This window comes from Aplysia californica, unplaced genomic scaffold (genome assembly GCF_000002075.1).
Source record: "Aplysia californica isolate F4 #8 unplaced genomic scaffold, AplCal3.0 scaffold00200, whole genome shotgun sequence".
Lineage (NCBI taxonomy): Eukaryota > Metazoa > Mollusca > Gastropoda > Aplysiida > Aplysiidae > Aplysia > Aplysia californica.
Genome location: NW_004797470.1, coordinates 913,457 through 934,406, shown reverse-complemented (window position 1 = coordinate 934,406; position 20,950 = coordinate 913,457). Strand labels below are relative to the sequence as shown.

General features: G+C 46.5%; 1 protein-coding gene across 1 annotated transcript in view; it reads left to right on the top strand.

The window, feature by feature from the left end:
- LOC101860497 (MAM and LDL-receptor class A domain-containing protein 2-like) overlaps positions 1-20,950 on the top strand; it is a gene marked incomplete at its 5' end in the record, with an annotated part of 192,461 nt that overhangs the window by 160,736 nt on the left and 10,775 nt on the right. Inside the window, 13 exons of the mRNA XM_035969949.1 lie at positions 1,224-1,468; positions 2,115-2,208; positions 2,878-3,018; positions 3,965-4,221; positions 5,888-6,116; positions 6,372-6,607; positions 7,222-7,389; positions 8,587-8,925; positions 9,244-9,284; positions 9,763-10,330; positions 12,482-12,730; positions 13,787-15,756; positions 16,691-20,063. Of these exons, the coding sequence (XP_035825842.1) occupies positions 1,224-1,468; positions 2,115-2,208; positions 2,878-3,018; positions 3,965-4,221; positions 5,888-6,116; positions 6,372-6,607; positions 7,222-7,389; positions 8,587-8,925; positions 9,244-9,284; positions 9,763-10,330; positions 12,482-12,730; positions 13,787-15,756; positions 16,691-20,063 (7,910 nt within the window). The remainder of the gene's footprint in view (positions 1-1,223; positions 1,469-2,114; positions 2,209-2,877; positions 3,019-3,964; positions 4,222-5,887; positions 6,117-6,371; positions 6,608-7,221; positions 7,390-8,586; positions 8,926-9,243; positions 9,285-9,762; positions 10,331-12,481; positions 12,731-13,786; positions 15,757-16,690; positions 20,064-20,950) is intronic.

The window sequence follows — 20,950 nt, the reverse complement described above, 5'->3', positions numbered from 1 at the left end:
GAAAAAAGTAACGGCAAGAAATTTATTGTAAAACCATAGCTGAAATCAATTTCTGAATCCTCATTGCAAAAAAAAAATAATTAGGCTACAGGTCACACTATAACTAGTGTAGGAGTACTTTTCCGTCTTTTTGCTCCATTTAAATCTAATCAAAATTAAAATTTTAGAACATAAAACCGTCTATTGCGTTGGGGGTCTTTGGCCTCCAAATATTTTTCTAGAAACCAGTGGCTGGGGGCTCCAGTGGCCTAGGGAATAGTGAGTTCAGACTCAAACGTAATGTAAAGCAAGTATCATTGGCACAGGGTTTAGACGGGTGGTCATTGGTGTGTGTCCTTGAACAAGACATGATAAAGGTCACTGCGCAGTGTCAACCGGCAATATGGCATGTTCATGAAGTTGTTCTGTATTGGTATGATATTGTGTATTTGATATTCTTTATATTAAGTGTTTTTGATTATATATTTATTTATGTATGTTTGCCTTTGTTAACCAAATTTCCCTTCGGGATCAATAAAGTTTCATTTTTGAATTAAACGCGTGAGGTGTGCCGACATAATGAGTTATTTCTCGCAATCCACAATAGGAGATATTGGCCAAAAATTAACTAGCGTCAAATTTTTAGATTTTCCAATGATGCCATATTCTTTAGGTCTAACATGTCTTTTATTATTTCATACTTATAAATTGTAAAAACTTCCCCTATAAGCATGATGTATCTATTTCCAAAGAGCTTGAATCCGAGAAGCAACTCATTTCGTCAGTACACTCCACGTATTATTATTTATTAGAGCTTGAGCTTAAATCTATCAATAATGATATTTTTTAGTCTCCAAAAGATTTTCAAGAAACCAGGTATAGGATTAGAATATAGAATATAGAACCATTGATAAGGCTTTGTGTTTTCAAAGAAACCAGTTACACGGTGAGAACTAAACACCATAGATGTGTTAGCTGGGCTGACAAAATGAGTTACTTTTTGCAATTCACGATTGGCAATATTGGCTGAAAGTCAACGACACTGGGGTCAAATTTGTAAGTTTTCAATTGATACCTTTTCCCCCCCAAGTTTAACATGTTTTTTATTTTTCCATACTTATACATTGTTCAAACTCTACCTATAAATTTTATGTATCTGTTACTACAGCGCTAACATCTGAGAAATATCTCATTTTGCCACCCAACCCACCGCACAGACAGAACAACGAAACATCCTTCGTAAGGCTTTGTGTTTTGCCTTAAAAAACATTTCAAAGAAACCAGATACATTGTTAGACCTGAATACCATAGATATGCTGATGGTCACTGTCTCCTTTCTGTGTCTCCAGGCGCTCTTGGCCCTATCCTGTGGCAGCGGTCAGGCGATCAAGGTCGTTTCTGGAAGATGGCCAGCGTCCACATCACACCGAGTTCTCTGGTACAGCCAACCTCCACAATGCAGGTAGGCGTACTGATGACACCCATCATATGACTGGTTCTCGGGTAAAAGTAAAATACTTCTTTGCGTGTCTCACACACAGCTTATTCCAGTGGTGTGCGTGGTGTATGCATCTGGAAAATGACAATTTTGCGTTTGTGTTCTTTACGTTTTTAAAAGAAATATTTGTCACGACAAGGTGGAATCGGGCGCTCGTCAGTCTTGGGGCATTTAAAGTTTTAGGTATCAACGTAAAGCTTGTTCATTTGTCTTGGTTTCAATGAAAAAAAAGCTACTAAGCTATCTTGAACAATTGAAGGAGGTGGGGGTTACCTGGTTTCATAGGTAAATTCAGCGAGAAAATGGCTGCCAAAGTTTGATGATTTCCATAGCTTGAGAGAAATGGGAAAGTGAAAATATATACTTTTTGTGCCTTTAATCATAGATATTCAGTAAAATCTATTTAGAAATGTGTTTGTAACAGGACTTCAATGAACCAAAAGCCATATACATGTGTAAAAATAGCCGAAACGACGGGAAAATGCTGATTTCTCCAATTTCACTATTTTGACGAGCGCCTGATTTCACCATGATGCCTCACATGTATTCTCTTGACTGAGTACATTTCGAACGTAGACATTTGTTGTTTTATATAAATTATGTAAGTTTAATTAAATTTTTGTTTTTTAAATTGCAGATGGTTTTTGAAGCTGTGATGCTAAGAAGCTACCTGGGGGATACAGCCATTGATGATATCTCCACACATCCGGGAACTTGTTTGGAATATGGAGGTAATCCTGCGGCCAAATTGTGCATAACTTTGAGGTGATAGAGATGTATTAATTTTAGAAAAGGCTCGCCAGCTCTGACATTGGTTGTCTGCCACTAGTACACCCTACTTCTTTTCTCTCCCTCTGTTGTTTGAAAATTCTGATTGCTTTTTTTGCTTTCTCTCATCACTAAATGATTGTTAATAAGTCCATAGCAATAAAAAATCCAAGTTGATTGTTCACTCCAGTCTTTCTTTGAGCTTTACCATATCAATATTGTGAAAGCAGTGACAAAGATAAGTGCTGACACCAAATAACTCTCTTTTTCTTTTGTAAACTTTACAGAGGTTTATCTATGGGTCTTCGGTTAATTACTGAGCATGAGCTTGCAGTTGCTATTGCATGCGGGAGACTTGAGTTCAATTCCTGTGTGGGCAGAAATCTGCATGCACTATAAATAGTATAAAAGTACTTGGCAAACTTTTTTGCTTTCTCTTCACTTGAAGAAAAAGACGGGGTTTCCCCCCTTTTTTTGGAGGGCATGTGTTCAATGATTTTTCCAAGCAATTTACGAGGCGGTTAAAGCATAACACCATTGATTTATAATTTGAGTGACTGCATTTTACTTAAAAACTGAGTGGATGAAAAGTTTGATGTCTAGTTGCTATTGTATCTTCTTTTTTCCACCAGGTGTATGTGACTTTGAAGACGTGAGCATCTGTGGCTTTAGCCAGGACAATCTGGCCACACTCAACTGGACACAAACCAGTGGACGCACACCATCGGGGAGCACCGGACCATCCAGTGACCACACCTACGGCACTTCCACAGGTCAGCTTTTCTCTCCTTTTTCCCCCCAAAAATTGTCCGAAAAGACCTCCCTTTGTGTAAGAGTAAAGTGATTGTTTTAGACAGGTAGACATCTCGGGCAATGCCATTATAATATTTTTAAAATTCAAGAGGGAAATAAGAAGTGGTCATAAAAAAAAAATCAAAATGATAAGTGGCCATTTGTACGAGTGATTGTCTTGGACAGGTGATCTTTAGGGCGGATTCTGTTGTAGTTTAAATACTCTGCATATGTGGTGTAGTGGTTAGGCACTTTATTGGTGTTGCATTCAGAGGATTTGTATTGAGTATCTTCGTCTTTCTGGTAGTACGTTATATCCCTCTCAGCTCAGGTTGGCCCTGACTGTTTTGGTCGAAGCAGTAGGTCTCCTAGAGGATCTAAATAGTGTCGATGGAGATGTCAAGCATCTACAGAGACTATTCTTTTCTTTCTTGTTCTTTTATTAAAGTTTGTGCATCTGAAGTGCTGCTCCAATTTACTTATTTGTTGAGTCTTTTATTATATTGTGTGGATGAACGGGAAGGCCTTTAAGATCAATAGAATCTTCTTGAAATCTTTCATGTTCCATGTTGTGTTGCTCAAGGGGTGACTATTATTATCACTTGTAATGGCCTGCACTAGAACCCAAATAAGAATAATTGTAACTCGTGACTTACTGATGATGGCCCTATCCATTTCGACAGACTATCATAAAACAGTAAGCGTGATACAACTTTGCTTGGGCAGTAAACATAGAGGACACAAACTGCCCAAGTACTACTTCCCTCTCTTCTGATCTTGACTTCCTTGATATTCTCCTAAGGAGTGACGTCATCAGTAGGTTTGAAATCAATCAAAGAATGTGTAAGAAGGTAAAACTTATGATTTCTTTTTCTTCTTATGGCTTGCACTTGTATCCAAGTAACCTTCTGCCATTTCTTCCTACAGGCTCCTACATGTACACAGAGTCATCTGCCCCTGCCAAAAGCGGTGACACTGCACGCCTGGTGGGCCCACCACAGAAAGCCACCACCGGGAAATGTCTCAAGTTCTTCTACCACATGTACGGCCTCAATATGGGCACACTGAATGTCTATCTGAAACGTCGCGGTCGCCTCTACTCTCCGATCTGGTCGGCCAAGGGGAATCAGGGTAACCAATGGCAGCCGGCCGCTGTCACCATCAATAGTGCTGCTGATTACCAGGTGACATACACTGTTTAGTATAAAAAGATTTTTTTTTTTCAGTGTAAGCATTTTTTGAGGGTGCGGTGGCGGAGCGGTTAACTTGCTCGTCTCCGAAGTGAAAGTCCGGGTTCGAGCCTTCGTTTGGACACAGATTTTTTCCCCCTCTCCTTTCCACCCAGCAGTAATGAGCACCTGACTTCGAGTTGGGAAAGTAAAGGTAGTGTGGAAAGGAACTGGCCACCCTAACACAATATGCCGAAGGCTCAGGATGTTGTCTCACTAACAAGGCAATCCCCAATGTCCGGGTCGGATGGGGGAACAACTTTACTTTAGTTTTAAGCATTTTTATGCCCCCATCAACACAATTTAGATCATTTAAAAGATGGGCTTCTGTCCTGTCTGTAAAGGCCAATAACCCAGACTAAGAGGGATTCAACATCCCAACAGATAGACCAACATACTTGATGAAAATTTTACCCACATGCAAGTTGAACTCGCATCTCTTGTGTGTGATGACAAGCATTTAATATCACTCCACTGTTTTTTTGGTCTGATTGTCTTAAATATCTCTGTATTGTCTATCGCTACGCATTGTTAAATACAGTGGAACTCGGATTCAACGAAATCGTTGGGCCTGGCCTTCGATTTCGTTATGAGGTTTTTGTGTAGAAAATTACAGCACCGAGCAAGTAATGTATAATATATTCGACTTTCTCAGTCAAAAGCAGTTTGGTTTCAAATGAGAGGAACTTTCATTTCTTTGATACCACAGAATTGCTGGAAAATTTCAGGAAAATACACTGAACTCTACCAAGCACACACTGTACAAAAGATCCCATTTGTTCAAATACATGCCTGAGTCATCTATCTTCTATAACGTATTGTTTGCCAAACGAGTTCTGTTGCTGGGTAGAGCCTAGCATACGGCAACATTTGATTCCAGTTCAACGGGCAATTCATTATGTAGATCTATGTTAAGACTCGCTTATCATTGCAATATATATCAGTAGCCAAGGAAAAAAATGAATGCGTCGTCTTTGTTTCTCTACTGACGTTCCACGCCCAGACCGTTTGTACTCCCTCCCCCTCCCCCATCCCCCAAGACACATGCACACATAGTCACTTGTTAGCTGGCCGCCCGTCAGACCCCGACACACGCTAAGACATGGGTGCGTGATTATGACGCCTGTGTTGGTATGGAAGGAGACCGGTGATTATTCGTATAGAGCAGTTCACCCTGCAAGCAACTTCATTGAATTTAAGCTTGCTCATTTATGTATTCGTTGAATCCGGGTTATTTTTATTTAATTTTATGAATAAAAAAATCAAGGAATCCCAACTCTCTTTGTTTAATACGAGTTCATTGAAACCAAATTCCACTGTATTGCTGTTCTGTCTATAATTGTGCTATCATTAATATTGCTGTGTTGGTACTCGTAGTTGCTCTGCTTGCTTTAAATATCTCTATGTTATTTATTGCTCTTCATGCTTTAAATATTGTTGTGTTATTTATTGCTACGCATGTTTTAAATATTGCGGTGTTAGTTATTAATTGCTCCACTTGTTTTAAATATTGATGGGCTATTAATTGCTTTGCTTGCTTTTAATGTGTATGGTTAAATATTGCTGTGTTGTTTATTTCTCTGCTTCCACTGAATGCCCTGTGCTTTTTTTTGCTATTCAGGTTGTGTTTGAAGGAGTGCTTGGTGGCTCAGTGACCAGCGACATCGCCATTGATGATGTATCAGTTGTCCTCGGGGCCTGCCCCCCTCCTGCCACTTGCGACTTTGAGAACGGACCCTGTCTCTATTACAACAGTGTACCGGGAGATGACTTTGACTGGGAGATCAGACAAGGCAGTTCTTATGCACAGAGTGGACCTACATCTGACCACACGCTGCGGACCAGCTTAGGTGAGCTGCTGTGTACAGGCCTGTCCTTTATGTAAGGGGGTCGCTCAGAAGGAGAATTTAAGTCCCTGGACATTAACACAGTGCTAGATGGATTGTGAAGATCAAATCATAAGTTTTTGTATATTGTCGTATTGTTAGACTACTACAATTATAAGACACAATAATATTAGCTCGAAGTCCCTCAGTCCAGCAAACTACCAACTGAGCTAACTACGCCCCTTGTTTTACCTATCTGTTTTGTTGTGACTTTCCCAGGCCACTACATGCTCATCGACACAAAGTACAGAAAGCGAGGGGAGAAAGCTCGTTTGTACTCGGAGGTACTGAAGGCCACCCGCGCCTCCTGTCTGAGCTTCTATGTGAAGATGTACCAAGGTAATGACGCAGGAACAATGTCTGTTTACTGGGACAACGACATTGCAGGAAGTGGACATTACTCCTCACTCTGGACAATGACCGGACCCCAAGGCGTGAACTGGGTTCATGAACAGGTAATATGCTCTTTTAGTACAAATAACATCAGTACATTAAAAGATGTCTTTTTATTCGAGTGTTTTCAAGCTAAGTATTTTTCCTTCTGTTCTGTTTTTTTCTAATCTATTTTCTGTATTAGAATTTAATTTACTTTTCAATTTGTTAGTGATTGAGCGCTTGTTATTTGCTACCTGAGTTGTACACTTCCCGGGAAGCAGAAAATGTTTTTGAGTCGTGTTGTAGTGTCTATTTGGGTAATGATAGTTGTATGTAAAGTTTATAGAGCATGCCATAGATCGTGGATATGGGCTATAAAAATGCAATCATTATTAGTATTATTATTATTATTATTATTATTGCTATTAATATTATTATTATTATTATTACTACTATCGTTATTATCATCATCATTATTATTATTATTATTATTATTATTGTTATTATTATCATTATTATTACTACTATTGTTTTTATTATTATTATTTGTAAAAAATTATTGTTATTATTATCATTATTATTAATATTATTAGGCATTATTTTTATTATGAATTTGAAGATATATCCCTATGTTTATGTATTTTTATGCTTGTGACTTGATATTTTTTTTACCTCGTATTTTTGTCTCGGGCAGGTTGATATTTCTTCCACAAGTCCGTACAGCCTGATGTTTGAGGGAGTAGTTGGCGACCCGTCCGTCAGCGATATGGCTATTGATGACATACAACTCACTTCTGGACGCTGCGTAAAGCCACCGGATAGTTTCACTTGTGGAGATGGAAGTACAATATCTCACAGCAAGGTAGGAATGGACACTTAAGTGTCCAACAAGAATGGTTAAATGGAACTGAAATATTCCACTTTAAGGTACGATTGGAAACTAAAACATCCTACAAGAAGGTATGATAAGGAACTAAAATATTTTACAAGAAACGATTGGAATCTAAAATACTTACGTAGTAAGTTTGGAAACTAAAAAATCTTACAAGGTATGCATGGGAATTAAATCATCTTATAAGGTATGAATGGGAACTAAAACATCTTACAGGAAGATCTAATTATATAGGAACTAAAATACCTTAAAAGAAGGTATATAATTGGGAACTAAAATATCTTACGAGAAGGTATGAATGGGAACTAAAATATCCTTCAAGGTCTTAAAGGGAACTGAAACGAATGGGAACTGAAATATGTTACAAGAAGGTATGATTTTCTAACTATAATATCTTACAAGAAACTGTTCTTTGTGTACCTCTGTCTCTTTTGCTGTCTATTTCTCCAACGAGGGCAAGATGTTTATGGCCTTTATGGAGATTCAAAAGTCCTAGAGTGATTTGAAGTGTATCAAAGGGGATGTTAAACATGATTGAAGAATTACAAAAGCGTTCTCTCCTTGTACAGCTTGTGACTACTGTTAGCCTTGACAGGCAGTCTCAAAACAGCTATCATCCTTTAAATATTGTAAATTAGTGCTTGTCAACCCTCCTATTGCCACAGCGTCCAATTTTGTTATCTATCAGATGCTAGCATTTTCGTACCCGCCACCAACATGCCATGTATTTCCAAGAGGGGCATCAAATAATACCTGTGACTATGCAGGTGATTCTCACTGCTCACCAAAGTTACCAAATCGGCCAACTGTGTACAGCAAGTTACCACTGTTAGCCCTGACATGTAGGGTCAGAGCAGCTATTGTACTAAATAATGCAAATTTTAATAGTTTCTATGTGGGTGTACACTTCTCTCTGTCTTCGGTGGAAAGAGAGGCCTGGGGGCGACCAAAAATGAAAGGAAAACGGACTATTGCAAAAGTACTTGTGGACAAAAAAATGGAGTGGTGTCCTTGTGATAGCTGCAGACAGATTTTCCTGGTCATCTCTGAAAAACTGGTGCGTTTCAAGACGTAGTAGTTTCTAAGTCTAAGTAATTCTAAGTATATCCCTGTCTGTCTCTGTGTGCCGGTAAATCTAAATACACCTCTGTCTGTCTCTGTGTGCAGGTGTGTGACTACCACCCAGACTGCGCCAACGCCACAGACGAGGCCCACTGTGGCACTTGCTCGTTCGAAACAGATCTCTGCGGCTTCTCCGACGTGAGCAAAGGAGCCTTTAGGTGGAAGCAAGCTCGGGACTTGGACACAGACGACCTCAAGGATCGAGTGGGAGCTGACCACACCCTGGACTCGACCTCTGGTCACTTCATGTACGTGTCACGAAGTCAAGGCCCCTACGCCAGCAAGGCCACGCTGACCACCCCCTTGCTACATGCCACATACGAGACTTGCCAGTTCCAGTTTTACTACAAGAAACCGGCGGGCAGTCTGTCTGTCGACATTCAGGTTAGTTTTCTTGTAGAGGAGATGACAGTTCATCATTTGTCACATTCAGACATCTTTTGTCAGGTAGACTTAATGTGTGGGGTTAGGGGGGGGGGCGATTAGGGAGGGGGAGGAGGAGGCAAGTGTTGTTCTCTTGAAGATAAAATGGTGCTATCTGGGTTACGAATGGGTTATGTTCGATGTAGAATTTAATAGTAGGCCTAAAAGTACCCCCCCCCCCCCCAAAAGACAATAAAGGTCCTGTGGCTGCGTAAAACACGAGAAAAACCCTCAGATTTAGAAAACTAGACCATGTTTGGGAACATGATACTGCATTAGTCGGAAAGATCCATCAAAGAAACAGAGAAGAAGATCAAAAAGTTTGTGGGTGAGCCAATGTGGAATGCTTTTTCTACTATCGTCTGAGAGAGTTAAGGACAACACAGGCTGTTCTGTAACCAACTGATGTAGAACTGTTGAGGATTTAAAGAGTGTGATTTTCTTGAGTGGGGAAGGGGGGGGGGGCGAGTGATAAGACATCTTACTGCTACTTTATTAATCTCGTTTCTTGACCTCATTACTTGTTTTTGTATATGCTTATTTCCATGATCTTGTGATACATGCATTTTTCTCTGTTCCTTTTTTTCTCAGTTCAGTTTTGACATTATTGTTCCTGTTGCCTTGTGTTTATGTATTGTAAATACTCTATTATAATTGCGATAGTTATTCAGTGGTGTGTGTGTGTGTGTGTGTGTGTGTGTGTGTGTGTGTGTGTGTGTGTGTGTGTGTGTGTGTGTGTGTGTGTGTTTGTGTGTGTACTAACTTTTCCTCAAATTATAATTATTGAGCCTCTTGCAGCGTAACTACTGTATGGTTGATTGTTTCGGTACAGATTGGCTCGAGAGAAATGACCATCTGGAAGGCGCCCCCTATGCCCACCACCGGCTCCAAATGGGCTCTGGCGCAAGTGTACGTTGGCCACTACACCAGTCAGATTCGGGTTCTGCTGAAAGCCTCAAGGCTCTACTCCACCCCGGGGTCCATCGCTATAGATGACACAAAGTTTGTGAACTGCGGGCCCCCTCAGCCTGCAGCGTCCTGCCCGTCCACAAAGTTCCGCTGTGGCAATGGCGTGTGTGTGGACCGCGTGTACCTGTGTGATCTGACGGACGACTGTGGAGACAACAGTGATGAGACAGACCTCAGCTGCAATCAAGCACACCGGTGTAACTTTGAGACGGACCTGTGCAGCTGGCAGCAAGACACCCATGACGATATGGACTGGAGAATACACCAGGGGCCAACCCCCACGGACAATACCGGGCCTTCAGTTGACCACAGTACGGGGCTGGACACCGGTCATTTTGTGTATCTAGAGACCTCGAGCCCAGCGAAGACGGGCCAGAAGGCGAAGCTAATGAGCCCAGTGGTGAGTCCGGCTCAAGTGTCGGATCAGTGTCACCTCTCACTGTTCTATCACATGTACGGGAGCACCATGCAGCCCCTCAACATCTACATGCTCACAGAGAAGGCAGGGTACCCACAGCTTCTCTTCACCCAACTCAGCACCCGTCAGAACTTCTGGGCACGCGCCATCATCCCTCTGGTGAGCCAGAAGTCCTTCAGGGTGATTATCGAGGGTGTCGTGGGCTCTTACCTCGGAGACATGGCACTGGACGATGTTACTCTTTCACCTGGATGTAAAGTGGCCACCGGTACCACCCTCCCAGCAGCTACTTACACCATGACAACGGTTGCCACCACGAAAAGGACGTGCTACTCGACATACTTCCAATGTACCAGCGGCCAGTGTGTGGGACTCAACAAGGTCTGTAACTTTGATCCAGACTGTTCTGACGGCTCAGATGAGGCTCAGTGTGGCACCTGTAACTTCGAGAATGGAACCATGTGCGGCTGGTTCCACGCCAGCTCTGGACACTATAGATGGGATCTGAGCAAACCAGCAGACATGGGTAAAGTGGGGCCTTCAATAGATAACACGCTGGCCAACGCCAACGGCCACTATGCTTACATAAAACCAGCTTACGGCATCCTGTCCTCCCCGGCCATCCTTCGCTCCCCCGTGCTTGGCGGTACGTCCACTCTGTGTGTTATGAAGTTTTTCTACCACATAAATCCCGCAGCTGGAAGACTGTCGGTCATGGTGCCCTACAAAGGTGTTAAAACCCGTGTGTGGTCCTCTCCGACATTTAGCGGAAATTGGCGCGCTGCGTACGTTTACCTTGGACGTACTGTTGGAGAACTTCCGTCTGGTACCCAGATCGAGATCTGGTATGAAGCCTCGAGTACAGCACAGAGCAGTGCGAGTCTCCAGAACTTTGCGTCTATTGACGACGTTTCTTTCTCGTCCTGCAGCCGGACCAAGGCACCCCCGTCTGTGGCGTGTTCGTTTGACCAGAACACTTGCAACTGGAAGCAGACCAACAGTGACGTGTTTGACTGGACGCACAATAGTGGCCCGACCTCTAGCTCTGGCACTGGACCTCCGAGCGCTCACGGGGGTAGTGGGAAGTACATGTACATTGAAAGTTCTTCACCTAGAAAACAAAACGAAACGGCGGACCTAGTGAGCCCAACACTGCCGCCCACAGACCTGATTGGCTACTGCCTGTCCTTCTGGTACCACATGCATGGAGAAGACATTGGGTCGCTGCAGCTACTATCCACTAGCCCTTACGCTCGCAAAGCCGACATCCTTTGGTCTCTATCTGGCACGCAGGCAGACAAATGGGTACAAATGAACGTATTTATGAACATGAGCAGTTCGTATGGTCTCACGTTCCGGGCTACTATCGGCACCGGCTACCAGGGAGATATAGCCATCGATGACATCACCACCAAGAGAGGTGATTGTCCAGCTCTCAAGGAATGCACCTTTGAGTCTGGATTCTGTGATTGGACCCAGGAGACGAACGATGTGTTTAACTGGACACTTGGTAACAACGCAACAAGCTCTAGTGGCACGGGTCCAGGAACTGACCACACTCACGGCTCATCTGTGGGGAAGTACGCCTACATCGAGGCCTCAGGACGTGCGACTGGAGACACTGCAGTCATCACCAGCAAAGACTACAAAGTGTACGGCGGCTGCCTCACCTTCTGGTACCATATGTACGGCCGCGGCATGGGCACGCTCAATGTCTACAAGAAGACACCTGGCTCAGCCAGCGTCAAACTCTGGAGCTTACAAGGCCCGCAGGAGAATGCCTGGAAGAAAGCCAGCGTCCAGCTCTCGGGTAACGGCAAACCTTTACAAATCCAATTTGAAGGAGTTAGGGGATCAAGTTACACAAGTGACATTGCCATTGATGATATCGCTGTCAGTTTTCTCCCTTGTCAACCCATAGGCTCCTGCTCTTTTGAACAGGGTCTGTGTGCGTTTTTCAATGTGAAGAAAGGGGATCAGTTTGACTGGGTACTGGACAGTGCAGGTACATTGTCCTCCAACACGGGCCCACAAGTAGACCACACGACGGGCACTAAACAAGGGCAGTACTTGTACATTGAGACTTCGGGCAGCCACAAACTGGGAGACAGTGCCTGGCTTCAGAGTGAGCCCATCCCGGCCACTACGGGCAGCTGTTTGGAGTTCTGGTACCACATGTACGGGGCCGGTATCGGCACGCTCAACATCTACACAAAACTGCTTGGCAGCAGCCTGAAGACGTTGGTGTGGGCTCTGAGCAACAATCAAGGGAACTCATGGCAGAAAGGGCAGGTCACAGTCCACTCTTCTCAGATGTTTGAGTACATCTTCGAGGGCGTGTATGGTGGCAACTATTCGGGAGATATTGCCATAGATGACATACATCTGTTCAGCTTCCCCTGTGGTGGCCAACAGAAACTGTCCACCACACCTCCTCCATCCACGATCCCTCCGACCTATGCAGCAACCAAGCTGGACTGTAACTTTGAGAGCCAGTTCTGTCTGTGGAAACAAGATCCAAGCAATGATCAGGACTGGTTGGTCCGAGCCGGTAGAACCCCCAGCACGGCAACAGGTCCGACTGCTGACCACACGTACAACAACGCTCTCGGACACTATATCTACCGACCCAGCACACTCAGGCGTAGCGGAACATCCAGGCTCGTCAGCCCCACAGTGACCATACCCACTGGCGGTATTTGCTTCAAATTCTGGTACTATATGTATGGGTCTAGCGTCGGGCGGCTCAGCCTGTACGTCAACGCCAGCAGCCCAGGCGGGAACAGTGACCTCTTGTGGACACGTGTCGGCACACAAGGGCCTGAGTGGAAGTTTGTGCAAGTTCACGTACAAGACATGATCGGAGCCACAGCTTTCCTCACAGCGCAGGCCCTTGAGACAGCTGATAACAATGGGGATATAGCTCTCGACGATTTCTCCATGAACTTAGGAGACTGCCCGGCTTCGCCGAGGTGTGATTTTGAGGACGGACTCTGCAAATTCATGCAAGTGCCCGCGGATGATTTTGATTGGACTGTCACAGCCGCTGCTGCAGTGGCGTCATCCGGTGCAGTTAGCTCTTCACCGTCTGTTGACCACACGTTTGGCACGAGCGAGGGCCACTTCGCTCTGGCAAATGTCACTTCACCGGACAGGTCGGTCGGGGACGTGGCTCGCCTGGAGACTTCTGTGTTCACACCCACGGACGCTTCTTGCTTTACCTTCTGGTACCGGCCGGGCAAGGCTCAGCTCTCCATACAGCAGCTAGCAGAAGGTTCGGCTCTCAGTTCTACCCTTCAAACATTCGCCCCATCAGTTGGAACCTCGTCTCCATGGCAATTAGCTCTTGTGAATGTCGCCAGCAACTCGCGATTTTACTTGATGTTTGAGGCTCAAGTCTCGGGGTCCGGTGCTGGAGACCTGGCCATTGACGACGTGTCTCTCATTAGCGGTCAGTGTCCAGGCTTGGGTAGTTGTGACTTTGAGGGGGAGATCTGTGCTTGGAGCAACACCCGGACAGGGGACACGTTTGACTGGCTCCGGGGTCGAGGCTACAGAACATACACAGGGCCTAGCGTTGACCACACTCTAAATACAAAGTACGGAGGCTACCTGGTCTTAGATAGTCTGCTCCCAAGGAAACCTGGAGATGTAGCTCAGTTAGTTTCCCCTCGCCTGAAAGTCTCAACAACGTACTGCCTCAACCTTTGGTATTACATGAAAGGTTCGTCTGTAGGTAAATTCACTGTAAAGATTCAAACTTTGCCTTCGTCGGCAACGGCTCCCTTAACACTGTTTACCATGTCAGGAGACCAGGGGGCCGTCTGGAATGCTAAGCGTGTCACATTGGGACCCTTCAGCTCTGAATTCTTTGTCATTCTAGAGGGCACCATTGGCACCCAGATGAGGAGTGATATTGCCTTGGATGACCTGGCCATACAAATGGGCAGTTGCTCCTCATCCACCCCAGCTCCAACCTTCAACGCCTTCCACTGCTCGGCTAACGGCCAGTACCTATCCCGCAGAATGGTCTGTGACTTCCACAAAGACTGTCCTGATGGAGAGGAGGAAACGGCGTGTGAGTATGACTGCACGTTTGAGAAGGACTGTAAGTGGAAAAACACTCAACAGGGCTCGTATCAGTGGAGAAAGTTACGGGGAGCTACCCCCAACGCTAACACGGGCCCTACAGTGGACCACACCCTGGGAGCACCTGCGGGCTATTACATGTACGTGGACGCTAAGAGTGGCAGGTACGGCACGGCGCGCTTTGAGAGTCCGCTACTGCAGCGCTCGGCCCCCAACTGCGAGCTCGTCTTCTTTTTCCACATGACGGGCACAAACATCGGCACACTGATGGTCTCCAGGAAAGAGGGTGTTCAGGAGTTTACCCTCTTCAGCACCAATATGGATTACGGCGACAGCTGGCAGCAAAAGGTCGTTCCTATAGGAGCATCCAACGCTCCCTTTACCGTGGCTATCCTTGCCAAGCGATCGTACACCACTCTTGGTGATATCGCTATTGACGACATCAGTTTCCGAAACTGTGACTACCCAGACCCTAACACGAGTTGTCAATCGGCTGCTAACAGCTTCAAATGTGCCAACGGAGGCTGTATCTCCCCCAAGTTGGCGTGCAACTTTGTTGACGACTGCGGTGACGGCACGGATGAGTTGGACACCACGTGCTCCGCCTACCACCGTTGCAGTTTTGAGTCGGACCTGTGTGACTGGACCCAAGAGCACGTCCTGGATGAGTTTGACTGGACGCGCAACACCAAAAGTACGCCTCTGCACTCCACGGGTCCCTCAGTGGACCACACCACATCACTAGCCACCGGACACTACCTGTACATCAAGGCCTTAGGTCGCTTGCCTGGGGATAGAGCCTGGTTGGTGAGTCCTGCCCTAGCCCCGACCAACCTGTGTCTGATGACCTTTTTCGCTCACATGTACGGCAGAGACATCGACAAGCTGAACGTCTACACCCGGACAGCCATCAACGGCCCTCTCACGCTGAGGTTTTCAGACAACTCGGACAATGGCAACTACTGGTTCCCTCAAACTGTCCCTATCTTCAGCTCACAACCGTTCCAGGTGGTCATCGAAGGTGTCCGCGGCTACGGTTCTTTTGGAGACATCGGTATTGATGACATCATCTTTGCCCCGGGATGCGCTGTCAGCCCTGACAGTTTCCCCACTGCCACGCCCAGCCCTGCGACAACCACGCCCAACCCGTGTGGAGACCCCAACCTGTGGCAATGCGCTGACCACCAGAACTGTATCCCCAAGTCCCAGGTCTGCGATTTCCTCACCCAGTGCTTCGACGGTTCCGATGAGCAGAATTGTGGAGTTTGTGACTTTGAGTCCTCAACGTGTGGCTGGACAGACCACAGTGTCAACAGGTAAATCCATCCCCCTTCCAATTTCCATTCATATCTGTACAGCTCCATGGCATCATCCATTGTTTGACCAGCGTCTGTGGTGTAGCCGTTGGACATCTCAACGACTCGTGCAGAAGACCCGAGTTCAATTCCGTGTGAGAAATAAAAAAAAGAATATATCCGTCTTTCTACTGAGACGTTGTATCCCTCTCAAGCCGGCAGGGTCGAAGCCCGCCACCTAAATGATCTAAGTTGTGTCGATAGAGGTGTAAAACTTCTACAATTACAATTCATGCTTCATGGCATATTATAATCTACTGTTTGCCAAAATCTAACACATATAAGTCATGTCCACTGGGGCCTACGGTGTATCGGTTACAAGCTCTTTTCCGTAGCACAAAGAGAACAGGGAATTCGATTCCTGTGTGTGGAAGTTCTATTTTCTAACCTCTTCATCTATCTGCTGAGATGCTGTGCCCAATACTGCCCTGGTTGGTCTGGCCAGGCTACATCGAATCAGCCAGCCCTCTAGATGATCTAAGTTTCGTCAAGTGGGGGTGTAAAACATTTATAATAAATCAATGAGCTATATCTCTTACTCATACTCGTATGTTGCTTCAGAGCCACACCTGATGAAGAACGTTTTCTTCATTGAATATCTCATTTAAATAGTAACACAACTTTACAAATAATATTAGTTCAGTTGAAGCATTCATTTTTTTCAATCTTTTTTTCAACCGAGAAACAACGCTTTAAACAGAGGCCTGGGGGGGGGGGGGGGGGGGGAGGGCTTAACTATGGTAACCTTCATACTATGTTCTTTAAATATGAAAATATAATGTTGCAGTAGACCAGAGTCGTGACAAAAAAGCTGGTTCCAGCAACAGACTTGAATTTGATCGGCGGGGAGGGGGGTTGCTACAATTTAATTTGACCATGTGTTGGTTTCCTACAGGTATTCCTGGACCCGAGTAAACACTACACAGGACGAGCTGGTCCACAGACCTACCCTCGACCACACTCTGGGCATCAAAGGCGTGGGTCACTTCATGCTGCCTGTGTCCAGCGGGGAGGGCTACACCAGTATCTCTATCTTCGAGTCTCCGGTGTACGGGGCCACAGAGGCCACCTGTGAGATCCGCTTCTATTACGTCAGCGACCGCCCAGATGTACTCTCGATGTACCTGTACCCGGACGGTGTGCTCAACTACAAGTCAACGGCTTCGGGCGTGCGCCTGTGGAGGGCTCGAACCTCCTCCCAGTGGCGCCAGGCAAGAGTTGGCATCGGCTCTCGTGCTGCAGGTTTCCGGGTGGTGTTCCGATTTGACTACAAGAGACCGCCCAGTGGTACGTTTGTGGCTATTGACGACGTGTCCTTCAGCGAATCGTGTTCTCGTGGGCTCGCTCACAACACGTGCTCAGATCAGGAGTTCACGTGCACCACGTCACGTGAATGTAAACATCTCGACGTGGTGTGCGATTATGCTCAAGACTGTGCTCACGGGGAGGACGAGATGAACTGTGGCAACTATGTCGGCTGCTCCTTTGAGCAAGGGACTTGCGGCTTCAGGCAAGACGGCACAGATCAGTTTGACTGGCAGATCAAAAGCGCTGGCTCCACAAGACCGGGCAGAGACCATACTTACGGGAACAGAACAGGTCACTTCTTGTACATGCCTCTCAGCACTGTCCACAAGATCAATGAGACTGCCAGGATCAAAGGTCCCGTGTTCTACCCCAACGGGCCAGCTTCCTGCTACATGCGATTCTTCTATCACGTAGCCCAGGATGCTGTGAGCGAACTGGCAGTTTACACCGAAATGAAGGAAGGGGGGCCTAGGACTTTGAAGTGGAGTATGCCGCAAGCGTCCGCTGGAGGAGACGAGTGGCAGAAAGCAGTGGTGGAGTTGAGCGACCCATCCACATATCGCGTGGTGTTTGAGGGGGTGCGTGGCGTAAAGTACACGGGAGACATAGCCATTGACGACATCACCTGGACGCCCGGCTGTATCCCAGACGTGCGCCGCACGCTGCCACCTCTGAGACCTACGCTAGCGCCAGGCCAGTGCCAGGCGGGCAAGGAATTCCAGTGTGATGGTCAGTGTAAGCCGGTCTCTGCCTGGTGTGACTTCTATGCAGACTGCACCGACGGCACAGATGAAGCCAGCTGTCCACCGACCTGCAACTTTGAGAACGGTGCTTGTGGGTGGAAGATCCAAGGCTCGAATTCTTCTTCCTCCGCGTCTTCTATCGTATCTTTAGTCTCCAAGACAATGATCAACGCTGACCACAACCCGGGCTCTCCTCAGGGTCACGTAATCTCCCCCGACCCTGGGACAAGTTATAGCTCCTACACTCTGATCCTGTTATCCTCATTCTACCGCAAAGCCAGCACGCACTGCACGTTCTCCCTGTGGTATCAAGCGGTTCGACAGCCCTCGCTCTTCACCATCAGCGTGCGGGCAGGAGGCTACGATAACATCATATGGCCTGAGAGAAGAACGAACCTGCCCCTCAACCAGTGGACCAAACTGTCGGTGGCGCTTCCTCCTTGCTCCTCAGAGTTCCAGATTGTGGTCACCTATCGGTCTATATACTCCTCCGTGTCTCAACTCTTCCTGGACGACTTTGCCTTCGAGAACTGCCAGAGTCCGCCCCCAGCCGACTGCGGCGCGGGAGAGTTCAGCTGCGGCGACGGTCGTTGTATCCTGGAGGACCACAAGTGTGACCTCAGCACCGACTGTTGTGACGGCTCCGATGAGGACAACCAGCTGTGCTACCTCTACGCCAAGTCCACGTTCGAGCAAGGCATTGGAGACTGGAAGAACATGGTGGGCGGACGGAACACTTGGTCACTCGTCCAGGGAATGAACACCGGGGTAGGAAGTGCGTACAGAAGACCACCGGATGACCACACCACACACTCAAGCTACGGACACTACTTGACCTCATACTCCTCAGCGGCTCTGACAGCCAACACAACAGCCACCATCCTCTACTCAATGCCAGCCGCAAACCAGCAGTGTGTGGTTCGATTTTGGTACAGGATGGTAGGACGCGACCCGGGCACTCTAAACGTCTACACCAGCACCAGCAGTATGGGTAGAATCTCGAGGAACACATGGACCAGCAACCAGACGTCAGTGTGGCAAAGAGCCAGTGTCACTCTCATGTCAGCGGAACCGTACCAGCTGCTATTTGAGGCTGTGAAAGGTATTGGCGCCTACTCGGACGTGAACCTTGACGATATCAGCTTCTCCCCGTTCTGCAATGTACCCGTTCCCCCGACACCGGCCCCCGCCGTCACGACACCTCCCACAACCGCAGCGCCCACGGGCACCATGGCGACGTGTCCTGGAGGTCAGGTCGCGTGTCGTACACTGGGTGGGTGTGTCCTCCAGAGCCAGTTGTGTGACTTCCACCTAGACTGCATGGACGGCAGTGATGAGTCAAAGTGCCACACGCAAAAGGTTTGCACCTTCGACACTGACCTTTGCACGTGGAGTGAGACGAAACCAGATCTCCTGGACTGGAAGGCTGGCAGCCCGACATCTGTTGACCCCTCGAAAGGCCCCACTCAGGACGCAGATGGCAGTCGGACGGGTGGCTACGCCTACATCAATGACGCCAACAACGGGAACACAGCCGGCCAGGTGGCTAAGTTGTCCAGCCAGACGTTCTCTTCCTCCGCCACTGGCTGTCTTCTCTCCTTCAGCTACTACATGGCTCCCCCCGTCGCCGGCACCATCAAGCTAGAGATCAACAAATTTGACATGACGGCGGCCACGCTCTGGCAGGTCTCTGACGCTACCGGACTCTGGACCAAAGCCAACGTGGGCATTGGCCGGAGATCTTCACCCTTCTCCTTGACCTTCACGCGCTTGCCAGCCTCATCTTTCTCCGGCCAGATCGCCATTGACAACCTAGAACTGAAGCACTGCGCTGTACCGCAGAGCGTTTTTGCGTGTGCCGACAATCAGTTCCGCTGCAAGTCGGGGGCGTGCGTGGACTTCCAGGCGCTGTGCAACGGCCAGGACGACTGTGGGGATAACTCGGACGAGGCTCCCGCCAACTGCACGGGTTACCTCCACTTCAACTTTGAGCGCGTTCCCTTCGGCGATTTCTCTGAGAGCCAAGAGGATCAGCTAGACTGGAAGTTGTGGGACAGCTCCCAGGGTCTGGCGCGTGGCCTGCCCGGTGTGGACCACAGTACCGGCCTCAGCTCTGGTCATTATCTCTACGTGCAGGCCGGACCTTCAGCGAAGTCCACGGACACAGCCTGGCTACTGTCCAAGCCGCTGGCACCCACCAACAACAGCGTGTGTCAGGTGAGCCTTTGTGTTAATATGAAGGGTTTAGATGCTAAAACAGATATTTCTAAAATTTCAGGTTTTAAGAGCAAGAGAACTCTTTTATTCATTTCACTTACAAATCTATGGTCTAATTTAAGTAACCTTTGTACTTTCGAAAAATGAATTAGATAGTATTCAAATTCTCAGTGACTTTTTAGGAGTTGCAGCAGATTGTATTTTTTAAATTTTTGTGCAAAGCCAGATATATCCAGGAAAACATTTTTATTCAAATACAGATTTATCAAACATTTTGTCTCACTCTAAAGAGAAGTCAAGATAAACACGTGTGCATGCCCACATAAATACACCCACCAAATTATCTGTGATTCTTTGATGTCACTCTCTCTATGTGTGTGTTTGTTTTTACGTAAGACGTTTCTTTCTGCATATTTTGCATCAGACTACAGTCTAAAAACATACTGTGGCTTTATTCCAATTATGCATTTATGAATTTCATTATCTTATTTTTGTGCGGTTATAGGGTGTCACTGACGGGTACAACTTCTTCTTTTTCCCTCTGTTGTTTCTGTTTGTTCGTCTGCCTTAATTTTTACCAGCAGACAATTACCTTTATAGTGCCTATATTCTTCTCATGACAAAATTAAAATAATAATTTTTAAAAAAGAAACATTATCTTACCAGCATTTTATCTCGTCTCTTAAATTTGCGTCTCTGCCTTGATTCGAAGCTCGACTCTTCAAGTGAGCTACTCTGTCGCATTATTCTAATAGGGCATTTATAAATTTCTTTTACTTTATTATTTTATCCCATATTTCAGCTTCGATTCTTTTTGTATTGGTTACTCCGTTGACGTCAGTCTCTCGGTTTGTTTCTGTGTTTGATTTTGATAAGGTCTTTGTTTC